This window comes from Limanda limanda, chromosome 22 (assembly GCF_963576545.1).
Source record: "Limanda limanda chromosome 22, fLimLim1.1, whole genome shotgun sequence".
Lineage (NCBI taxonomy): Eukaryota > Metazoa > Chordata > Actinopteri > Pleuronectiformes > Pleuronectidae > Limanda > Limanda limanda.
In genome coordinates, this window is record NC_083657.1 from 10,822,961 (window position 1) to 10,841,327 (window position 18,367).

General features: G+C 41.9%; 3 protein-coding genes and 1 non-coding gene across 5 annotated transcripts in view; 1 reads left to right on the forward strand and 3 right to left on the reverse strand.

The window, feature by feature from the left end:
- Nucleotides 1-1,001: 1,001 nt before the first annotated feature.
- Nucleotides 1,002-6,507, reverse strand: larp7 (La ribonucleoprotein 7, transcriptional regulator). Of its 2 annotated transcripts, none has more exons than XM_061066054.1 (13): nt 6,426-6,507; nt 5,752-5,969; nt 4,893-4,993; nt 4,688-4,771; nt 4,246-4,410; nt 4,026-4,128; nt 3,593-3,889; nt 3,297-3,444; nt 2,999-3,195; nt 2,327-2,436; nt 2,017-2,176; nt 1,751-1,842; nt 1,002-1,575 (listed from the first exon to the last, which is right to left on the reverse strand). In XM_061066054.1, exons 2-13 carry the CDS (start codon nt 5,954-5,956, stop codon nt 1,498-1,500), a joined length of 1,740 nt encoding a protein of 579 aa, XP_060922037.1. In that variant the 5' UTR covers nt 5,957-5,969; nt 6,426-6,507; the 3' UTR covers nt 1,002-1,497. The 2 variants fall into 2 exon arrangements, with proteins under 2 accessions (XP_060922037.1, XP_060922035.1); XM_061066052.1 differs by having other exon boundaries at nt 2,327-2,439.
- A 662-nt stretch (nt 6,508-7,169) lies between these two features.
- Nucleotides 7,170-7,243, forward strand: trnai-aau (transfer RNA isoleucine (anticodon AAU)). The gene has a single exon. It is a non-coding gene; the product is annotated as a tRNA-Ile (tRNA).
- Nucleotides 7,244-7,722: 479 nt separating this feature from the next.
- LOC133028671 (NLR family CARD domain-containing protein 3-like) lies at nt 7,723-11,319 on the reverse strand. Its single transcript, XM_061095631.1, has 6 exons — nt 11,010-11,319; nt 9,162-10,869; nt 8,930-9,013; nt 8,678-8,761; nt 8,138-8,215; nt 7,723-8,044 (listed from the first exon to the last, which is right to left on the reverse strand). Exons 1-6 carry the CDS (start codon nt 11,317-11,319, stop codon nt 7,723-7,725), a joined length of 2,586 nt encoding a protein of 861 aa, XP_060951614.1.
- Nucleotides 11,320-11,844: 525 nt separating this feature from the next.
- LOC133028792 (ADAMTS-like protein 1) overlaps nt 11,845-18,367 on the reverse strand; it is a 98,099-nt gene continuing 91,576 nt past the window's right edge. The window contains exons 21-27 of the mRNA XM_061095827.1: nt 17,325-18,327; nt 17,111-17,238; nt 15,371-15,491; nt 15,032-15,245; nt 14,634-14,743; nt 14,296-14,516; nt 11,845-13,688 (exon numbers count right to left, since the gene is read on the reverse strand). Of these exons, the coding sequence (XP_060951810.1) occupies nt 13,579-13,688; nt 14,296-14,516; nt 14,634-14,743; nt 15,032-15,245; nt 15,371-15,491; nt 17,111-17,238; nt 17,325-18,327 (1,907 nt within the window). The 3' untranslated portion in view covers nt 11,845-13,578. The remainder of the gene's footprint in view (nt 13,689-14,295; nt 14,517-14,633; nt 14,744-15,031; nt 15,246-15,370; nt 15,492-17,110; nt 17,239-17,324; nt 18,328-18,367) is intronic.

Consider the following 18,367-nt stretch of genomic DNA (forward strand, 5'->3'; position numbering starts at 1 on the left):
ATATATTATTCTTACCTGCTCTGGGTCTACAGAGGCAAATGTATTGATATACCTTTTCCTCCTGCCATCAGGTGAATGCAGCTCCTGTTTAGTCTGTTTCATAGGAGTGGAAAGGCGCAAGGTGTAGTTAAGATTTAGATCAAAGGCGTTCCTTTACCTTGCCCTTTTCCTTTACTTGAGAGCCCCCTTGAGTCAGATTTACTTTAAGCCTCAGTGTACTCTCAACTTTGGCACCTTATGATGCTAAGATGCCCAACTGAGGTTATATCCCTGACATCCGCTGGTGGCCTCTGACACCTGCTAACATTCATGGGCTGTGGCAGACGCCATTGCTTTCCGTTTGTTTGTTTGGAAAAAATGTCAAAATAAACCACATAAAACGTGATGGCAGCCTGGACAATGGAGTTATGCCCTGCGTAAGATTCACTCCTAAGCTTTTTTAGATTGTGAGTTTTTATTCTTTTAAATGAAGGACTACAAAGCCTAGAATGCGCTGACGCTATCCCATTGTCCGAAACAATACAAAATGAGACCAGGAGCAGCCAATGAAAACCATGTTTTCAGCGAGTTCACCTCAGACTGCTAAGGGCCGCAAAACAAAACCTTTTTTGTTCCTTGCTGCATAAAGGAGCCTGTCGTCTATAATTCCAGTTGTAACACAGCAGAGAAACCTCAACGTCCTGCTGAAAATAGAGCATTTTACCAGGTCTGGAAGCAGTTTAACCTGGACTGAAGTATCTTGGATGTGCTGCTCCAACTCTGTAGACATTGGAGTAACTTGGCCGGATGAGCAAATAATCAGCTGCATAGTTTCAGGGAATGGTACCGACTCCCATTAACTGATGTAGTTTCTATTTTTACACACATAGAAGCCTGAAGGAGACTGAGATTATGTAGTGAGAGCTATTTTTAAATACTACTGCTCTTTAGTACATCTCATTTAGAGGGTTATGTAATCTACAAAGTTTTATTTTTCATCTTCTATGAAAAAGAATGGTGTCTAGATGAACAATTTGCAATACAAACAGATGCTTGGCAAAGGTGCTAAACTAATTTTTTTAACTGAAAGCCTGAAACTTAAACTCTGATGACTGCACCAAATGAAATGCTGCTCACCGATTTTGTATTGAGAATAATTCCTCACTCACTTCATGAGGAGCACAAATGTGCTGTAATAACAGAAACCAATAGTCATCAAATAATGAAGTTTTAGTCAAAACAAAACAACAAGACAAGTAGAATACAAACTGAATTAATCTTGACTGGAAGAACGTTCAAATCAGTTATATTTACATCATATACAGAGTTTTCTAAAAAAAAAAAAGAAATCACTTTTAAAAATGTCCAAATGTGTATATGCATAGCAACACTTCACATTATTTTGAAAGTTCCAGTGCAGACGAAGAAAAAAGCGGACGTTTTGACTCATTGACTGTGGTTCAAGTCGTGTGTCAAACTGATTGTAAAATTGAAAAAATTATATCGTCTCAGCAGGTGTCAGTCTTCTTGAAAACGGATGTGCTTAGTCGCCTCCTTGGCCCGGGCAAGGATGATTTTTTCGGCTTTGGATATAAGCTGGAAAGCGACAGGAAAAAGAGAAATTACATGTAATGGCACATAAACAAAATGGAGGCACAGTTTTAACACAAGTGAAGGTATGTGACTGTTTGTTTAGATGCCTAAATGGGATACGAAATATTCCAATAACAAATGTGTCGGTTTTTTTAATTATAAGAAAACAAGATCTCACCTTCTCTGTACCGCGCTTCTTCTCTCTCGGACGGTTCAACTTGACCTGCCGGTCCACGAGGATCTTCTGCCAGTATCTTTGTTCATGGTCACCTTTAAGAGGAATTCAAAAGAGACCCTCATGTTTAATCAGTTATTTAGGCAAAACTTTATTCAGTAAGAAAAACTCATTCTAATGCCAAGTTTAACTGTGAAAAACACAGAAGCTAGCATACGCGCAAAAAAAGATATACCCCTTCAAATAGAAGTAGAAATCTAAATTGATACCTGAGAGAATTTCCAGTTTCCAGCTGTGCTCCCTCTGCAGCTCAGCCCGGACATCACTGACGGCTTTGGCCTCTTCTGGGGTGTGGAAGCGGATGTGACCCTCAGCATCTCCCTCCAGAATGTCAATGTATGCCACTTGTGATATTTTACTCAAGGCATCCTACACACACACACACACACACACACACACACACACACACACACACACAAACACAAACAATCATGCACAGGAAGGAATCAAACAAAAATAAGCTAACTTCCCTATAAACATAATCCAAACTGACAGTAAAGCTGCTGAGTTGAACTGTACTTTGAGGAACTTTCTCGCTGGTAGCGGCTTGATGTCTGTGATCTTCAAGATGACACCGCTGGTAAACTGAGGGCCCAGGGCCACCGCCTTTTCACTTTTGTGACTCTTCTCTACTGGATAACAGGAAAAAATAAACAACAACAAAAAAAAATATTAAAGGAGACATATTATACTCATATTCAGGTTCACAGTAATGTTTTCTTAATTTCTTTTTTTAATCTTTACTGCAATTCTTGTATAAAAGTGGTGCTATACATATAAAATGCATTATTATTACTACTGATAAGGGGGACGGGTTTCTGTAGAGGAAAACAATAGAGGAAAAAAATAAACAATCTCCAATTTTAGTGGCTTGTTAATATTTAATCTGATATAAAGCTTTTTTGGAGCAATAGTGTGGTATCAATACAGTTTGAATGTCCAAATGCCATCTTCACTGTAGAATTTATGAATAATAACTAATTAAATTTTTTCAAAAGGAACAGATTTTTCCTAAAAATACCCTTGCATTGCATTTAGAATATATTTTTTCTACACATTGTTTAATATCATTTTTTATTTCTATTCATTTTGCAACACATAACTGTAAACAGGTGGCAAACCAGGTGTTATAGTCTGGACTTTGTCCACCTCAACTCAAACTTCAACGCGAATCATTCATCCAAAACTCACCGTTTCCATCTTGAGGCTCAACCTTTATCTCCATTTGACCCTTGGGCTCCATTCGACCCTTGGGCTCCATTCGACCCTTGGGCTCCATTCGACCCTTGTGCTCCTTGTGCTCGATCTTAATCATGCACTTCTTCAGCGACGCCATGCTGCGCTTCTGCAAGGTCAAGTACTCCACCTTCAGGTCGAGCCACTCTTTCCTTCACATGGACAAAAGAGGTAGGAAGAAAAATGTTTTCAGTTCACTTATTAATCAAATCCTGATCATGTATGACGAAAAAAGGGAAGTTTGTAGTTTTACTTTGACAGAACTCGCAGTGGGATGACTTCCTCCCCAACTTTCGGCTTTTCCTTGTGCTTCTTTTTTCGCTTCCTCTTCGCTTTGACCGTGGAGTCATCCATGTTTTCTTTCCCTTCCTCTACCCCTCTCTCCGGGTCAGTGGGCGGATCTAACACAACAACAAACCTGCAGTGTCATGGCTTGAAACAAACTCCTCGTCCAACTCAATGAAACACAAGTAGCAACACAAGTGGAAGGACTGTGGTGGGGTGGAAGAGTTTATTATTCACAATGCATCAGCAGATAAAGTCACTCACCAGTCTCTGCAACGTGCTTCTCTCTAGATTCACTTTCACTGGTTTTTCTTATCTTTGACGGTACGTCACTCTCAGATCCCTCCACTGTCGACCGTCTTCTTTTTTTCTCTGACAATTTTGCAGGGATTTTGTGAGTGCTGCCTCCCTCGGGTTGAAAATCCCCCCCCGCGGAGTGCTTCCTCTTTAGCTCCGATGGCTCTTCTTCCATCGACTGCTCTTTGGCTTCTGCAGACGTTGGCACTGTGGCGCCTTCTTTCTTTTTCTTCTTCTTTCTCCTTTTCTTCTCCTCTTCTTCCCCTACAGTAAGAAGTTTGGGAGGAATACAGCAAATCAAACTAATACTCTTGGTCTTGATATGTCAGCATCAGATTTCTCATTAAGGTGATTGCTGAAAAAAGAAATACAACACTTTTGTGATTGTATTAAATTAAACCTGATGGTGGATTGTCAGCTGGCAGAGTAAAATTCTTCCCGCTTTTTGTCTTGGGAAAAATCCCTGGTTTCATGGGAGCATCTTCAGGTGGGTTGTTCAGCATCTGTTTCAAATATCAAAATTTCCCATGAAATCCCCTCCTGCTAAAACTCAAACGATCAGCCGACATGAATTTTCACATAGTTCAAGCAACAGTGAAACATTCATCATAAATTGTCACCTCTATGGCTTTCTTGGCTTGATCCTCAGTCTCGAACTCAACAAATGCAAAACCCTTGGGGTCACCTGTAGACTTGTACCTGGGGATGCTTATATACACCACGTTCCCACATTTTGTAAACACTCGCTCTATCCAGCTGTGGGTCACATCCTTCGGCAAAAGTTCCTTGCAAAAACAAAAAGACAGTTTAGCATTCCCAATATTACAGGGAAATCCTAATGATCCAGTGTGTAAGACTTAGGTGAAAGGGATCTATTGGCAGACATTGAATAATAAAATAATCAGAATGATGTTTTTTTCAATAGTGTGCTTCATTCAATTTGAATTGTAGTTTCCTTTCCCCTAGAATGAGCCCTTTCTATTTAAACACTATATATATGTCACTAAATTCTACACACTGAGCCTTAAGATTTCAAATAAAGACAACAGACAAGATGTTTACCACATAGACTGTGCGGCTGTCTGTATCCTGTGGTATTTCTCCGATTGGAAGCTGGCGTCGCACTTTATTGCCTTCCAAGTTCACCTGAAACGAGAAAATGGGAACTTTTTCTCTGTGGAATTGTATATTAATTTGCATTTACTTTTTTAGTACAAATTATACAAACGTTATTTTTTGTAAAAGATATCAGAAAAGAAATCCGTACCTCAACTACAGCTGAATTTTTCACCGCCCTTGCAATCAGCTTGGTGTCCGTTGTCAGCTTTTTCATTCGATTGAAGCTTGCCAGCACAGATGTATCAACATCTAAGACGAGTGAAATATTTGGTTAAAATCTGCAGACACATGCATTGTCAGATTTGGTCTTAACACTCTGTTCACATATCACATGAAGTGTGAAGTGATCCCTGAAGGTAATAGGAGTCTTCACTCGGAGTTTGCCAAATCAAATGGGTATTTTCATCCTGTAACTCAGGGGAGGGCCAATACACAAAGATTTTTGTAGGCCTGCCAGGAAATACCCCTCTGCAGCTGCTCGGCAAGGATCTGCCGAAAGGGCATATTCAAATTTAAGAGTCTTCAATTATGGAAAGGTTTTATAACTCAGACCGTTTTCAGGCTCTTATTATAAACTCAGTAACCCTGCAACTTCATTTAACTGTAATGCTCATTTGTCTCTGTGCAAATCTGCAATACTCTTACACCCAATTCATTTTTCACCCAAATTAATGTTTACATTTAATATGTTGTTTCTATTTCCATTGTGTTTACATAGCACGTTTAATCATTTACAATTTTACAGATGCTTCTATCCTGTCCTCTTCTTTGCTTTAACACAGGAAATTGCCCTCATTTTCAGTCTAATAAAGGATCATCTTTAGTCAATAGCTTCAGCAGAAGATTTATTGATGTCCTGACCCCATATTTTGCACTGAAATAGTAAGGGATCACTTCACAGCCACAAAAAATAAGGGTTTCAGCTGATTCTTGCAATGCAGATATGGCATAGGATGCTATGATAAGATAAACTTGAGGACAGATATGGATATGGTGGTATATCCTACATCCGTCTTCCGACTCATCGATGAGTGTCCTGAGGAAGCGGTCCTTGTGGAGGTTGACGTCTCCGAACCAGAACTCCACCTGCTTCTTCACATCGGCGAGCAGGTGTTTGACCCGAGAGCGCTTCTTCTTCTCCGTCTCCTTGTCCTCCTTCCTGCTGGGGACGGCCGGACCAGCGTCCTCGGCTCCCCTCTCTGTGTCCATCATCCTGAGGCTGGGACTGACACAAACACACACATAAAACATTCATGTTTGACTTGTGTCTTTACTTAACTTCTATCTGAGAGGGGAAGTTTAGATATTCAAAATGTTATTATTATTATTATTATTATTATTATAAGATATTATGATAATTCTAATTTACACAATGTCAAATACTATTAGCTCTGACATATACTTCATGTACAAATTAGACATTCAATTGTAAACATGCCTCTTGGATTCAGGATTAAAATCTTAATAATATTAGATAGTAACAACAAGCTTCATAATGCAGGACCAGCAGGCTAAAGTGGTCAGATGCCTGTTAGCCATCACTACCTTTAGCTAAGTGCTCTCGAAGTGAATTCGCGGGGTAGTTTTGAAAAGAAAAAGCTGCAGCCATCGCTCCTGTGTTTGGAAAATACCTAAAATACTCCTTTAAACATCAAATCACATATTAATCTGCAGCACTTACCCGGTTAGAGAGGAGGAAACAGTCCAGTTCGATTCTAAACACACACAACAAACCACATAAATACGCAAACAGCGACGTTCAGTCGGACGTCGCAGCCTACTGACGTCAGAAGTCACAACGCGCGGTTGGAACCGACTTCCGCTAAAATATTCCAAAATAAAGTGCTATAACTGCAAGTTGCAACATTTTATCAACAGTTTTTTTTGTTGTAGTACGTTATACACAATGTACTTCCCACAAACTTGATCAATTGAAAACAGAAAATGCTAAATGCTTATGAATGACTTGCAATGCATTTCTGTTTATAGTATCTACATTATTATTAACATCGTATATTTGTTGCACACAGGTATCAAGTCAGCCTTTGCACCTTATTTATTTAATCTCATGCTGTCGTACTTTAAGTTGGCTTTCGCTACGCGTGAATTTTCATTTCCTCTTTTTGGTGCATATTTAACTTGTATTTTAAATATAGGTCCTTCCTCAAACGGCTGACATTGTTTGTGCTTTTATTTTAGTAATTACCAACAACATCTCCGGGCATAATTCACCACGTTCGCCGCTTCTTTCAGACGTTATTCCAGAAATGTGAAGTCATCAGGGAAGGAGGAGGAAACTGGAAGCTAAGTTTCAAATAAAAGAGTGCTATAGTGTCATATGTTGAACCACATACACATCAACAGGAAAAGGAATGACAGTCTCACATCAGGGTATATATAGTATGGTACTTCGTAATAGCCATCAGTCCGGTTAGCTCAGCTGGTTAGAGCGTGGTGCTAATAACGCCAAGGTCGCGGGTTCGATCCCCGTACTGGACATACTTCCTTTTTTATTTCTTCGTCTTTGACGTTTGACACAGACACTAGTTGAAGTACCTACCCGATTCAACAGCAAGATATTCAATCAAGGTGCAGATACAGTTATAGCTTATTTAAGTTTTAATGCATCATTCATATGTATCAAGGCAGTATTTTCAGAATTTTTTTATTTTGTCAGGGGATATTTTTTGGGAGCATTAACCCAACCATGTAAATACAGAAGTAGTCATTCTGCATTTACCCTTCTTTAAATGTACGCTATTTTATCCTTATGTCATTGTCCCCACAAAGGACAACCAACACAGATACAGAGCTGCAAGAGGTTAAATACCTGAAACAACAAATTGTGGCTTACACTTTGCATTGCTATGGCTTAATTACTTATTTTCCCACAAAGCATTCAGTGTCAAACAGACAATTAATCTGTATTTATTATAGCTTATAACTTGATTGAGTACAGACGGTGTTCTCAGACCCTTTCAGAGGTCCAAAATATTCTCAAACTTCCGGAGCTTCTTGCACATGTCGTCCTCGGTGCATGACTCGATCCTGTGCTTGATGAGCTGCGATAGTTGCTTATAGAAGGTCCTCGCCCACTGGACCTCTAAGTAGTCGACCGAGACGTTACACACTTTATGCAGCACCGTCACCAGCTTCTCGTTGCTGCTGACCTCACACCGTTTGTAGACCCACTCCCCCCACGCCTCCCACGTCATGTGGTCGTCGTTGAAGTTCACAGTGATGCTTTCTTGGCTGCACCGGGGCTCTGGCTCTGTGTCGGTCAGGTCATTCCAGATGGCGCTGCTCGATGAGTGAAATTACAGATGCTTCAGACAAACCCACAAATGTTGAAATATGCTTTTGAATTATTTGTTGAAGAAAGGATTCACTCACACGACTTTTTTCAGAGGATTTGGGGTCAAGTCGCTGAGTGACAGCAGACCTCGGCCGCTCACCCGGTTTCCCTCCATCCTGTGAAAGCACACAAGCGACAGAAATATGTACTGAGCAATGTTCTAGCTGAACAATAAGCAAATCTGAAAATATTTTCGTCTGCTTCACAATTGACTGATGACAATGGACAAAACAAATCAAAATGCTGATACTGAAATCCCATAAAATAGATTTTGAAAGTTATAAAAACAAATAAACAAATAAAACACATAACAATATTAACATACTGATAAAATAAAATGCAATTTAAACATAGATGTTTAAAAACTATACGTAATCAAAAGCCAGGCAAAAGAGATAGTTTTCAAGCTTGTGATTACAGAACTAATACTTGCACATAAATCATATTATTATGTAACTTCTAACATTTCGATGGAAAAATGATTAACTGGTTGATGATTCAGACAATCATGATCATCTGTTGAGTGGGACGGTTTTTGTTCCTCATAAAGTATTGTTGCATTGTGACACATCACTTACCACAATTCCGTAAGTTTTTTTTTTACCCTTATGGCACTAGAAAGAACCAGTAGTTCATCATCGCCAAGGTTGGACCACCCAATGCTGAAATGGAGAAGAGAAAGTGTCAAATCATGGTCTGGGCTATATTTATTTCAGTCTAGGTCTAGGACAAAAACAAACACATTCATTTCAAGAAATAACGATTGCTTAATTAATTTGTCACCCAGTATTTTATTGGCAGCTGAGGGATATTATTGATAGACATCTTACCCGAGGTGGGTCATAGTGTCTGACACCTGCAGCACATCAGCAATGACCTGAACACTGTCCATGTCCAGGTTGTTTTCTCCGAGCCTTAAATGTCAAATAGTAATGGTGTCAACTCTTTTTCTCATTTCATAAAAAGAGGATGTGAAGGAGCTTATTGAAAAGAAGGTTAACCTGTGACACAGGGGAGAACAGAGAGTGAGATGATACAAACCAAATTTGACATGGAACTTACCAAAGACTCTCACATCTAAGCAGAAGGGGCTGGATATCCCTCAGTGCCTCGCAGCTGACTCCAGTCCCTGTCAGATCCAGCTCTGATATTTTGCCCTCTATGGGGTTCAGGAAGTATTTAATGGCATTGTAATCCATTTGTGATAGTGTTTCATCACTAACGTTGATTCGTAGTGTCTTAGGCTGCACAGCGAGGGCTAGTGAGGGGTCCTGCTGCTCAAACAGGCAGTGTAAATGATTCAGGATATGGGCCCCATTGTCACAGAGCACCGCGAGTTCTCCGATGATCCTCTGCCGGTAGGTGTCCACTTTGTCTTTGTGGTAACTGAGGCCCAAATGTCTTGATAGAAGATTAGCGTTGCGTTCAGAGAGGATTCCAGACAGGAAACGGTTGAAAAGGTCCAAATGTCCACTGTTTGTCCCCCCCGCTGTACTTGCTTCAGGTAAAGGGTGATCGGTCAGTGCACAGTAGACTGCTGCAAAGAACTCTTGAACAGTGAGGTGTGCAAAGGAGTAAACATCTTCGGTATAGCCTGGCTCTTGTGTTACTGTCTTATCGAGAAAGGTACTAACAAGGCTGCATCCTTCTAAAGCTGCAACATCACTGTCGCTGCTGTAAAACAGTGTCTGATGCTCCATCAGCTTTCGGAAGGCGAGTCGACCCAGCTTTATCACTATGTCAGACAGTTGCTCTACGCCCTTTGGACTTTGCTCTTGCAGAAATGTTTCGGCTCTTGACTGAGTGTGCGAGCGAATCAAACACACCAGATACTGCACATAAATGTCTGTCATGGTCTTGGGGCTTTCTCCGCAGAGATCTTTGCTTTCTTTTAGGATGCAACACACAATGTAGCAAAAAGCAGGTATGTAACACAGTGTTAACATGAGTTCATTCGCTGACACCACTGCAAACATGCGGTCAGCAAAGGCGTCATCTTGGAAATAGTGTAGGAAGAAGTCGTGAACTTCAGCCAAGGAGAAGCCAGCGATGAGCACAAAGCGGTCGACGCAGCCAATAGGGATGTGATTGACAGCTGTAGGTCGACTTGTTAGCATGACAGAAGCGTTAGGAAGGAGTTCACCCTGCATCAGACTTCCTAAGATCTCCACCACCTCCGCGTCTTCATCTGGTTCGGTCACAAAAACATCCACATTGCAACCTCTGTAGTGTCTGAACTCATCGAAGCCATCCAAGATGATCAGCAGCATTTCATCGTTCGCGAAAATGTTATCCAGCTCTTTAGCAAGGTGCCGGTTTTTTCGCAATACCAACTCCCGGAAGTTTGTTGGTTTGTCGATCAGATTCAGGTCTCGGAAGGTCATGTGGATGATGAAATCAAACACAAGATGGTCCTTTCTCCCACCAAAATCGAACAGCATCTTCTGCACCAGGATGGTTTTTCCAATACCAGCCACCCCTGTAACCAAAACCTTCTTGACTGGACGGTTTCCATATGCGCTTGAAAAGAGTTCAGCCGGTGCTATTTTCTTATGTACTGCCGACTTCTGCTGCATAGAAAGTCGCTTTTGTCCGAAAGTCAGCAGCTCGTGTCTTTTTATATCCAAGCCCTGGTGTCCGTCAACCAACAGGAGATTGACGTAATGTTCAGAAAAAAGGTTCTTCTCTCCGTGTCGGGTGTTGTAGAACAGCATGCTCTCACTCCGGCGCCTGAGTACATCTTTATGCTTTTGTTTGACTTTGTTATACTCTGCAAAAGAAATGAAGCTTAGTCTGTCTTTCACTTTTGTCTAATATATGAACACGATCATTTGATGGTGCTATTGAGCAATGCATCATTATTTTACTGCAAAAATGGATATGCAAATAACATTTAGATTGACTGCTTACCTATGGACTGAGGTTGAGTATTGAGTTCTTTCGAATCCCTCTGTGCCTCCTCCTGAGGTTCACTACTAATGGCGAGAAAAACCTTTGCTGCTTCCTCACCTTTACACCCCAAGATGTCCAAAACAGTTCTCACTCTCGAACGGGGTCCCGGCCGACACAGCACCTCTTCGCGGTCGTCCCGAGTGAACACCTCTCGACTCACTAAAACCTCTAGCAGCGAGTCAATCTTTCCTTCCAGCTCATCCACGAGGGTAACTCGCAGAACCCTGATTGCTGTCAAACAAGAATTGCAAGCATCCGTCTCCACCATAACTCGTCTGAAACAATGTCCAGTACGAATCCGACACGTCCAGTTACAATCTGTTGCCAATGTGAAACAGGGCCATGTTGTGAAGTGATTTCCTTCAATTGCTCAGAGGGATTTTTTGAGTTCATGTTCCTCTTCGACAGCTCAGAAGAGGAGTGAGCTCTGTTGTCAATATGGAAAGCGGAAGTGCTTTTCCTTCGACAGAATCAGACTTCAAATGTCATGATGTCATCACAACACTGTTGTAGGTCTTGTTATTCTGGTTCATAGTAGAACCTCCCATTATTAGTGTGTGCCTTTTTATGTTCAGCCAAGTGCTTAAACTGAAATTAAGAGATCAGGGTTGAACTGGGAAAGCCCTGGAGTTCCATGGGAAGGGTGCAGGGGTCATGACAGGGACTGGAAAACTTGTTTGTAATTGACCAGTGAACCCAGTCTCCCAACAAGATCAAATCTGAGCACTGTGCTCTGATGCTACTGTCGGGTTTTATATCCATAGAGAGATAATCACAAAAAACAGATTATGAATGGAATGTATTTGGTTTTATTTAATGATAAACCAGGCATGAGCAGAGCGCAACACATCAAGTCACCAGCAGAGGGTCCCCATTGCATGCACATTGAATTATATCAGCTGTTAGGAAATGAACACTTAGAAAGCCACCCCCGTAAATTATTTACAATAGTATGCACATGAACACACATTAAAATAAATAGTTAAAAGACAAGACACATATCTACATAACTTAAGAGCATAAGTAACATGTAAAAGATGTTTTCATCTCGTGAAATCGATCGATGACACCTCGATTAGAGGCGAAGTAGTCTCCTGCTGTGGTTTGTGTTGCACTTGATGATGAAGCGTAATGAAAACCAAGGCATGAGATCAAAAAGTGCAAAAACCCATCACAAAAATGTAATTGTGATACATTATGATTCCAACCGTTTGAGCCAATATTCAAATGTAACACAGAGGTTATTTTACACATTTTAAGTTCAACTAACACTGTAATCTGTCCTAAGCAGCAGAGTTGTAAAATAACTTAGAAATGTAACTGTATTTTCCCCTATAATGTCAACCTTGAGCAAAAATGTAATTTGGTGGACATGATGAAATAGCAGTGGGGGCAATTATACCAACCATAAGTTAAAATGTGCTGCAGAGTTGCAAAGTGGTTAAAAGGGATATTTCAAGATCAATCTGAAAAAAAAATTATATATATAAGCAATTTGACCTCACAACTAGATTTAAAAAGAAACTCTACAAGCCATGTTCTCAACAAAGACCTGCATGAGTCGAGTGCAAATTTTCTTTTTTCCATAAACCGACTGGCTTCAGTCACATACCTCCATTAGTGCAACCCATTCAAGAGAAATCTTTTTATCGCGTTCCTACTTTCGATTCTGCCAAAACTATGCAGTGAAAACATCTGTAATCCAAATTCTTTCCCTCTTTAAACGACTTGACCAATCACTGCTGTCAACGCATGCTAAATGACCCAAAATGGTAGCACAGATCATGATTTATATCCATTCATCAATTTCCAGGCTTTAAGTCACATTATCTATTTCCCATTGTTTATATGCGTCGCTATGCTGTACTTTGGTTTTAAACAAGAGTATACCCACACCGCATGAATGAAAGCTAATTTAGCATCTTAACTATTAAACAATACTGTTTTGAAAATCATTGCAATACAGGCAAACACACAACTTTCCAGTGGTCATCACAAACTCAGGGGTCTACATGGAATCCCTGGGTTATGTTGTCAGGCAATTTCAAAAGTCTTTTGATGACACATTTCCGCACTGTATGCTTATGTTATTGCTATTTTCAGGGAACAACATCACATATCAGTGATGGTCTCAGATAACGCCTCTGCCCCTGTACGACAGCATGCAGTCGCCACAAGGTTTCTATGACTCACAATGACAATGTGTTTCCAAACACTTTTGAGTCACTTGGGAAAGCTGTTGAACCTCAGAATTTGAGAGGGAAGAAGTAAAACGGAAGCCTTCATTTACAGACACGTCCCTCCTCTCGAAAACATTACTTTGTAATTCAAACCCACACGTGGCATCTTTCGACGAAAATAGATCGCAGCCTCTCCAACGTTTCTCCGACAAGGAGGTGTCCGCATCCAAAACTGTTCATCGAACTTGACGTTGGGATGGGGCGTAGAGGGTTCGGGTCTCTGTTGAGTCGCTGTCTGGCTAATTCAGGTTTTCCACAGCCCTCATCTCTCGTCCCCCATCCGCGTTTCAGGTGTTTCGGCAGGAGTGGCAGCAGCGACTCTTAAACTGGGGCAGGGGGCAGAGCTCCAGCTGTTGGACCTTCTCACAGTACCTCGTGCTGTCTCGACACTCTCCTGCTGGAACACACGGCAGATACAGTTAACAACACACACTCGGTTCAAAACTTTCGTGAGAGGAATCGGCATCATCTAGCTATTACAATAAATCCTAATGTTAATCCGAAAATACTTCTGAAGGAACCTTTTCAATTTTATGCAGAGGAGTTGAAATTCGAAATTCTGAAACATCTGGCACCTAAATACAACCCAGGCTTGTGGAATTTCATGCCTGGTTTTTAAAAGGCTGAACATCTTTAGAAAAATAACAACATGTCCACAAGTCTCTAAATAGTTTTCATAGGGACTCTTTTCCTCGCAAATTGAGGTCTGTGGGTTAATTTATGTAACCATTACAATGTGTCTTGTGTGTTGCTGTTTTTTTTTTTCAGTACCGCAAGACAAATTCCATTTCCCCTTTTTGTATTGAGATTCCAGCAGAGAACTTTGGAAATACCTCGAAATATCAGAAGATGGAACTGAAAAGGAATGTAGGTTATACTTTTAATGACATATTTATGGCGGACCACAGAAATAAGCTCTGAATGTCGTAGAATGAGACTCACTGCAACAACCTGGTACACAGACAAACATACATATTGTTCTCTATGACACATTTGTTCCTCACCTCTTCCACAGGACAAAATATTGCACCGCTGCCAACTGGGTGGGCGGGGCCTCCACATGCAGTGATGTTCCCGCGTGGCCTTGCCGGTTCGACGGTGCACGCAGGTCACCGGGCGCGACTGGAAGCCGTGTCTTCCACAGGTGGCAGTGCACTGGGTCCACGGGCCCACGTGCCAGTGGAGGGAGCAGCCCTCTGTGGAGCAATTCTTCAGAGAGCTGGGCCTGAGAACACAAACGCACACGTGAGACACGCAACTCTGGTGAGTTCAATCACTGCATTTACTGTCCATTTCGACATCAACAGGAAACATTAAAACACTTAATGGCGTCTAGATTTACCTTTGAAGTCCACTGCACATCCTGTACGGGACTTTGGTGCCATTTGTGTTTTGGCAGAAAACGTGGCGGTGCTGTGTGGCCAGACTGGGACCTATACACTGACCATGACACTGAAAGAGGACGTTTTATTAAAATCAAGTTCACTTTTTCACTTTTCACGTAGCAACCCAACCTTTAAATAGAAGTATTTTAAAAATATTTGGCTCATGGTAGATGAGGAAGGAATAGCAGTGTGCTTCCCCATGAATTATTTAGAAAACAAAACTGACAAATTCTAAGTTATTTGATTATTAACAATACGACTCCAAATTGAATGACCAGGAATTTTAATGTGTCACATTTGAACACATAAACAGCCTTAACACGATCAATGTCTGCTGAGTAATCAGTAATCTCACCAGCCCCCAAGAGGTGGTGGCCCATCCAGCACAGGGCAGAAGGTTGCAGGGCCTGCTGTCGGAGGGTCTCCTGCCTGTGTCGAGGCAGAGCTGGCCCTCCACCTCTCTGGACCTTCCCTCAGGACCCCTCATGCAGCGGACACTCCTGGTCTGGGAGCCACCTCCACAAGTGGCTGAACACAGGGACCAAGGATCGACTCGCCACCTAATCCAACTGTAGAAAAAATTTAAGAGAAATCATTTAAGGAATCCTTTAAGGGATTCTAAGCAGGTATGGTTTGGGAATGCATGTAAAATATATTCTGAATTTTCACAGGCACAATCATCATAGCAAGATACCTGAGGCGACAGCTTTGACCATGACACAGCTCTGCTGATTGGCTGCTGTTACTCCTCTCGGAGCAAATCGAGCCATTGGCCCCCATGCTGCCACCTTGGCCACAATTCCTTCCTTTGCTTCCTGAAAATACAGCAAAGAAAAATACATGTGTGGCTTTGAATACGAGCAGAAAAAAAAACAGGGGAGGATAATTGCCTTTTTTACAACGTGTATTTAATATTGCTGACGTCAGAGCTGGTACATCCATCTCAGAGATCCAATCCCAAGTGATCACCTCTAAATTAGTCTTTTCACACTTCCTGAATCTTTTTCCTGTGACTGAGATGAGTCAAGAGGGACTGAAACAAACAAATCAGTCAAATCAACATTATAAACCCTCAACAGCAGTGGTTATACCCGATCAACACAAACAAATATTATCATGTCGACATTTATCTACGGCTGCCGTCAGTTCAATAGCTCCAAACTTTCTATTTGCCATTTATCATCATTTTACAGTGCACACACTGCACACATTCCCCATCAGTGACTCAGCCCGATGAGGTTGTAAGAACTGACTGTGTCTCAGTGTGTGTGGCTATGTCTGTGTGTGTGTGTGTGTGTGTGTGTGTGTGTGTGTGTGTGTGTGTGTGTGTGTGTGTGTGTGTGTGTGTGTGTGTGTGTGTGTTTCTAAGCTGAAAAGAATGATTTCCCAGAATTTCTGAGCCCAAACCACAAAAGCACAACCCAAATTACTGTAAACTGGACTACATGAAAGTTTATTAAGGCAAAATCAACTCGACTTCTTGGCAATACTGACTATTGTTTGTATGTGTGTGTGTAGCTACAAAAATAGTTTTCTCTAAAGTCATGAAGATGTTCATGATCATCACTGAAGCTGTGTCACACTTGAAGGAAGCTTGAGAGGTATTGATTACCTGTATGTTGTCACCCCTGTGCATTTGTTTGTGAGCAGGATTACACAGAAATAACCTCAAGGATTTCCGAAAAGCTTGGTGGAAGGAAGCCATATGGGTCGGGGTCCAGGATCTTTTCTCAGACTGACTCCAGCTTCATTACAGACAGATATTCTGACATACAGACAGTAATATCGATATTCTCTTCTAACTCGCAGCAAGAAAGTGAAACTGACTACTATGTTCAGACCCAAGCTGCTAGGTCTTTGTCTTTCAACCCTAACTGAAGTTCTATTTACGTTGAACTGCATTTCAAATTTTTCAAAACTTTGATAGGTTGACTAACCATTTTAAATAGCTAAAGTTCAGTCAGGAAGTATGCCATCTCAACCACACCCAAAATTCCCGGTATCTCAAGGCTCCACCAGCTCATTCTCTATTTTCATCCACCCTCCAAGCCTTGAGCCAATCGCCTTTAAGCCTTTAGGAGTTAAACATGTCCTCTCCTCTCATAGATATCAGTTCCCTAAATGTTCCAGATTTTGTATCAACAAGGGCCATTCATTATTCACTGGGAAAAAGTGAAAATGGTGAATCCTTCCCTTAAGTATCATAAGAATATGTTCAGTACAAACAAAGAAACAAAGAAACAAAACCACCAACAAGACAGGGTTGAAAACATAACCTCCTTGGTGTATGTAATGAAGTCCTGACATTTGGACGGTCATTATTCACAAATTAGGAATTAATGAAACCACTCAAGAGGTTAAAATAAATCATCTTCCTGCAATAACTGAACTTTATTCCAATATATTTACGAGGTAGCGCGTTCATCTATCTCACCTGTGATCTGGAGCCAAGACGAAAGAGACGTAGACCCAAGACGGTTCCTGGCGGTGCACGTGTACAAACCCTCGTCCGCTTTGCTCGGAGACTGAATCCGAAGTGAACCAGTGGGCAACAGGCCTACTCTGCCAACACAAAGACAAAAAGACTATCAATGTCAAAGAACAACCAGTTACGTGTTTACAACAAAAGCTGTAGAAATAGTTCTAACCTGCTATTGTAGAGCAACTCTTTTCCATTCTTTGTCCACGTTCGGGATGGTTCAGGGCTCCCCAGTGCCTCACATCGCAACTCCAAACTAGCAACTGGTTTCTGCAGGACAACTGGCACTCCTACATGAACTATTATTTCAGGCAACAGTACGCCTCCAACCTTCCTGGGCCGTTGGATTATTACCGGGTTTCTTGGCCGGGTTGCGTGGATTTTCGGTTTGTAAAGAGGCGGCCCTTGCGTTGAGAACTCTGCACCCTCTGGAGGGTGAAGAGTGGAGTCATTGGTTTCACCTTGTGTCATGGTGAGCTCACTGAGCAGCTGAGCGATGAGTTGTTCCCCTCGTGATCCTCCTAGGCCATCAGAGAGGCTGTGCAGGATCTCATCCAGCCTGTGGGTGTCAGCTATGAGTACGACTGGGCTGGAAGCTTCCACACCGGCTCGCTCGTCCTCCAGGGTTGACCTGTGCTTTTCACCGGAGTGTCGTTTATCGGTGGTGTCTTTCTCATCTTGGACAGAGCCTTTGAGTTCGAGCAAACGCTCAACAATGTTGTCATATTGGTTGAGGGAGATGGGTTGCTGCGAAAATTTGTCTCTTGTCGAGGCCACGTCAGACTGTGCTAGCTTTTGTTGTCCATCTGTGAGGAGCCATGACTGTGGAACTGAGAGCTTATTTTTGCTGCCAATGATCTTGAGGACAAAATGTTCTCGTGCTTGGCCTGCAGCGCAAGTGTAAATCCCAGCGTCAGACGCACGGACCTGGTGAATCTTCACGTATCCCAGTGGTGTTATGGAGAGGTGTGGGAGGCTGACCAGTGGTTTCCCTTCCTTCAGCCATCGAATGTGGCCCTTGCGGAAGTGGCGTGTCGGGCAGCGGAGGACCACAGTTGTCCAGGGCAGGAGGTAGCCGTGGCCTCCCACCACCAACTGGATCTTCTTGCCCTTCCTCCACTGGATGTAAACCTTCTTCTGGGTCAGTATGGTGGGCTCGGGCTTGCTAGGGTCTGGGGTGAAATTGACATGACAAGTAAATTAATTAATTAT

What these genes read in the sequence shown, in the direction of transcription:
- LOC133028671 (XM_061095631.1), bottom strand. Translation starts at nt 11,319, where the DNA reads ATGGTGGAGACGGATGCTTGCAATTCTTGTTTGACAGCAATCAGGGTT. An exon ending in TACTCAACCTCAGTCCATAG is followed by an intron (nt 10,870 to 11,009) that starts GTAAGCAGTCAA and finishes TTTCTTTTGCAG; the next exon opens with AGTATAACAAAGTCAAACAA. An exon ending in GACACTATGACCCACCTCGG is followed by an intron (nt 8,762 to 8,929) that starts GTAAGATGTCTA and finishes TCTCCATTTCAG; the next exon opens with CATTGGGTGGTCCAACCTTG.
- larp7 (XM_061066052.1), bottom strand. Translation starts at nt 5,956, where the DNA reads ATGATGGACACAGAGAGGGGAGCCGAGGACGCTGGTCCGGCCGTCCCC. An exon ending in AAGCCAAGAAAGCCATAGAG is followed by an intron (nt 4,129 to 4,245) that starts GTGACAATTTAT and finishes TATTTGAAACAG; the next exon opens with ATGCTGAACAACCCACCTGA. An exon ending in CCACTGCGAGTTCTGTCAAA is followed by an intron (nt 3,196 to 3,296) that starts GTAAAACTACAA and finishes GTCCATGTGAAG; the next exon opens with GAAAGAGTGGCTCGACCTGA.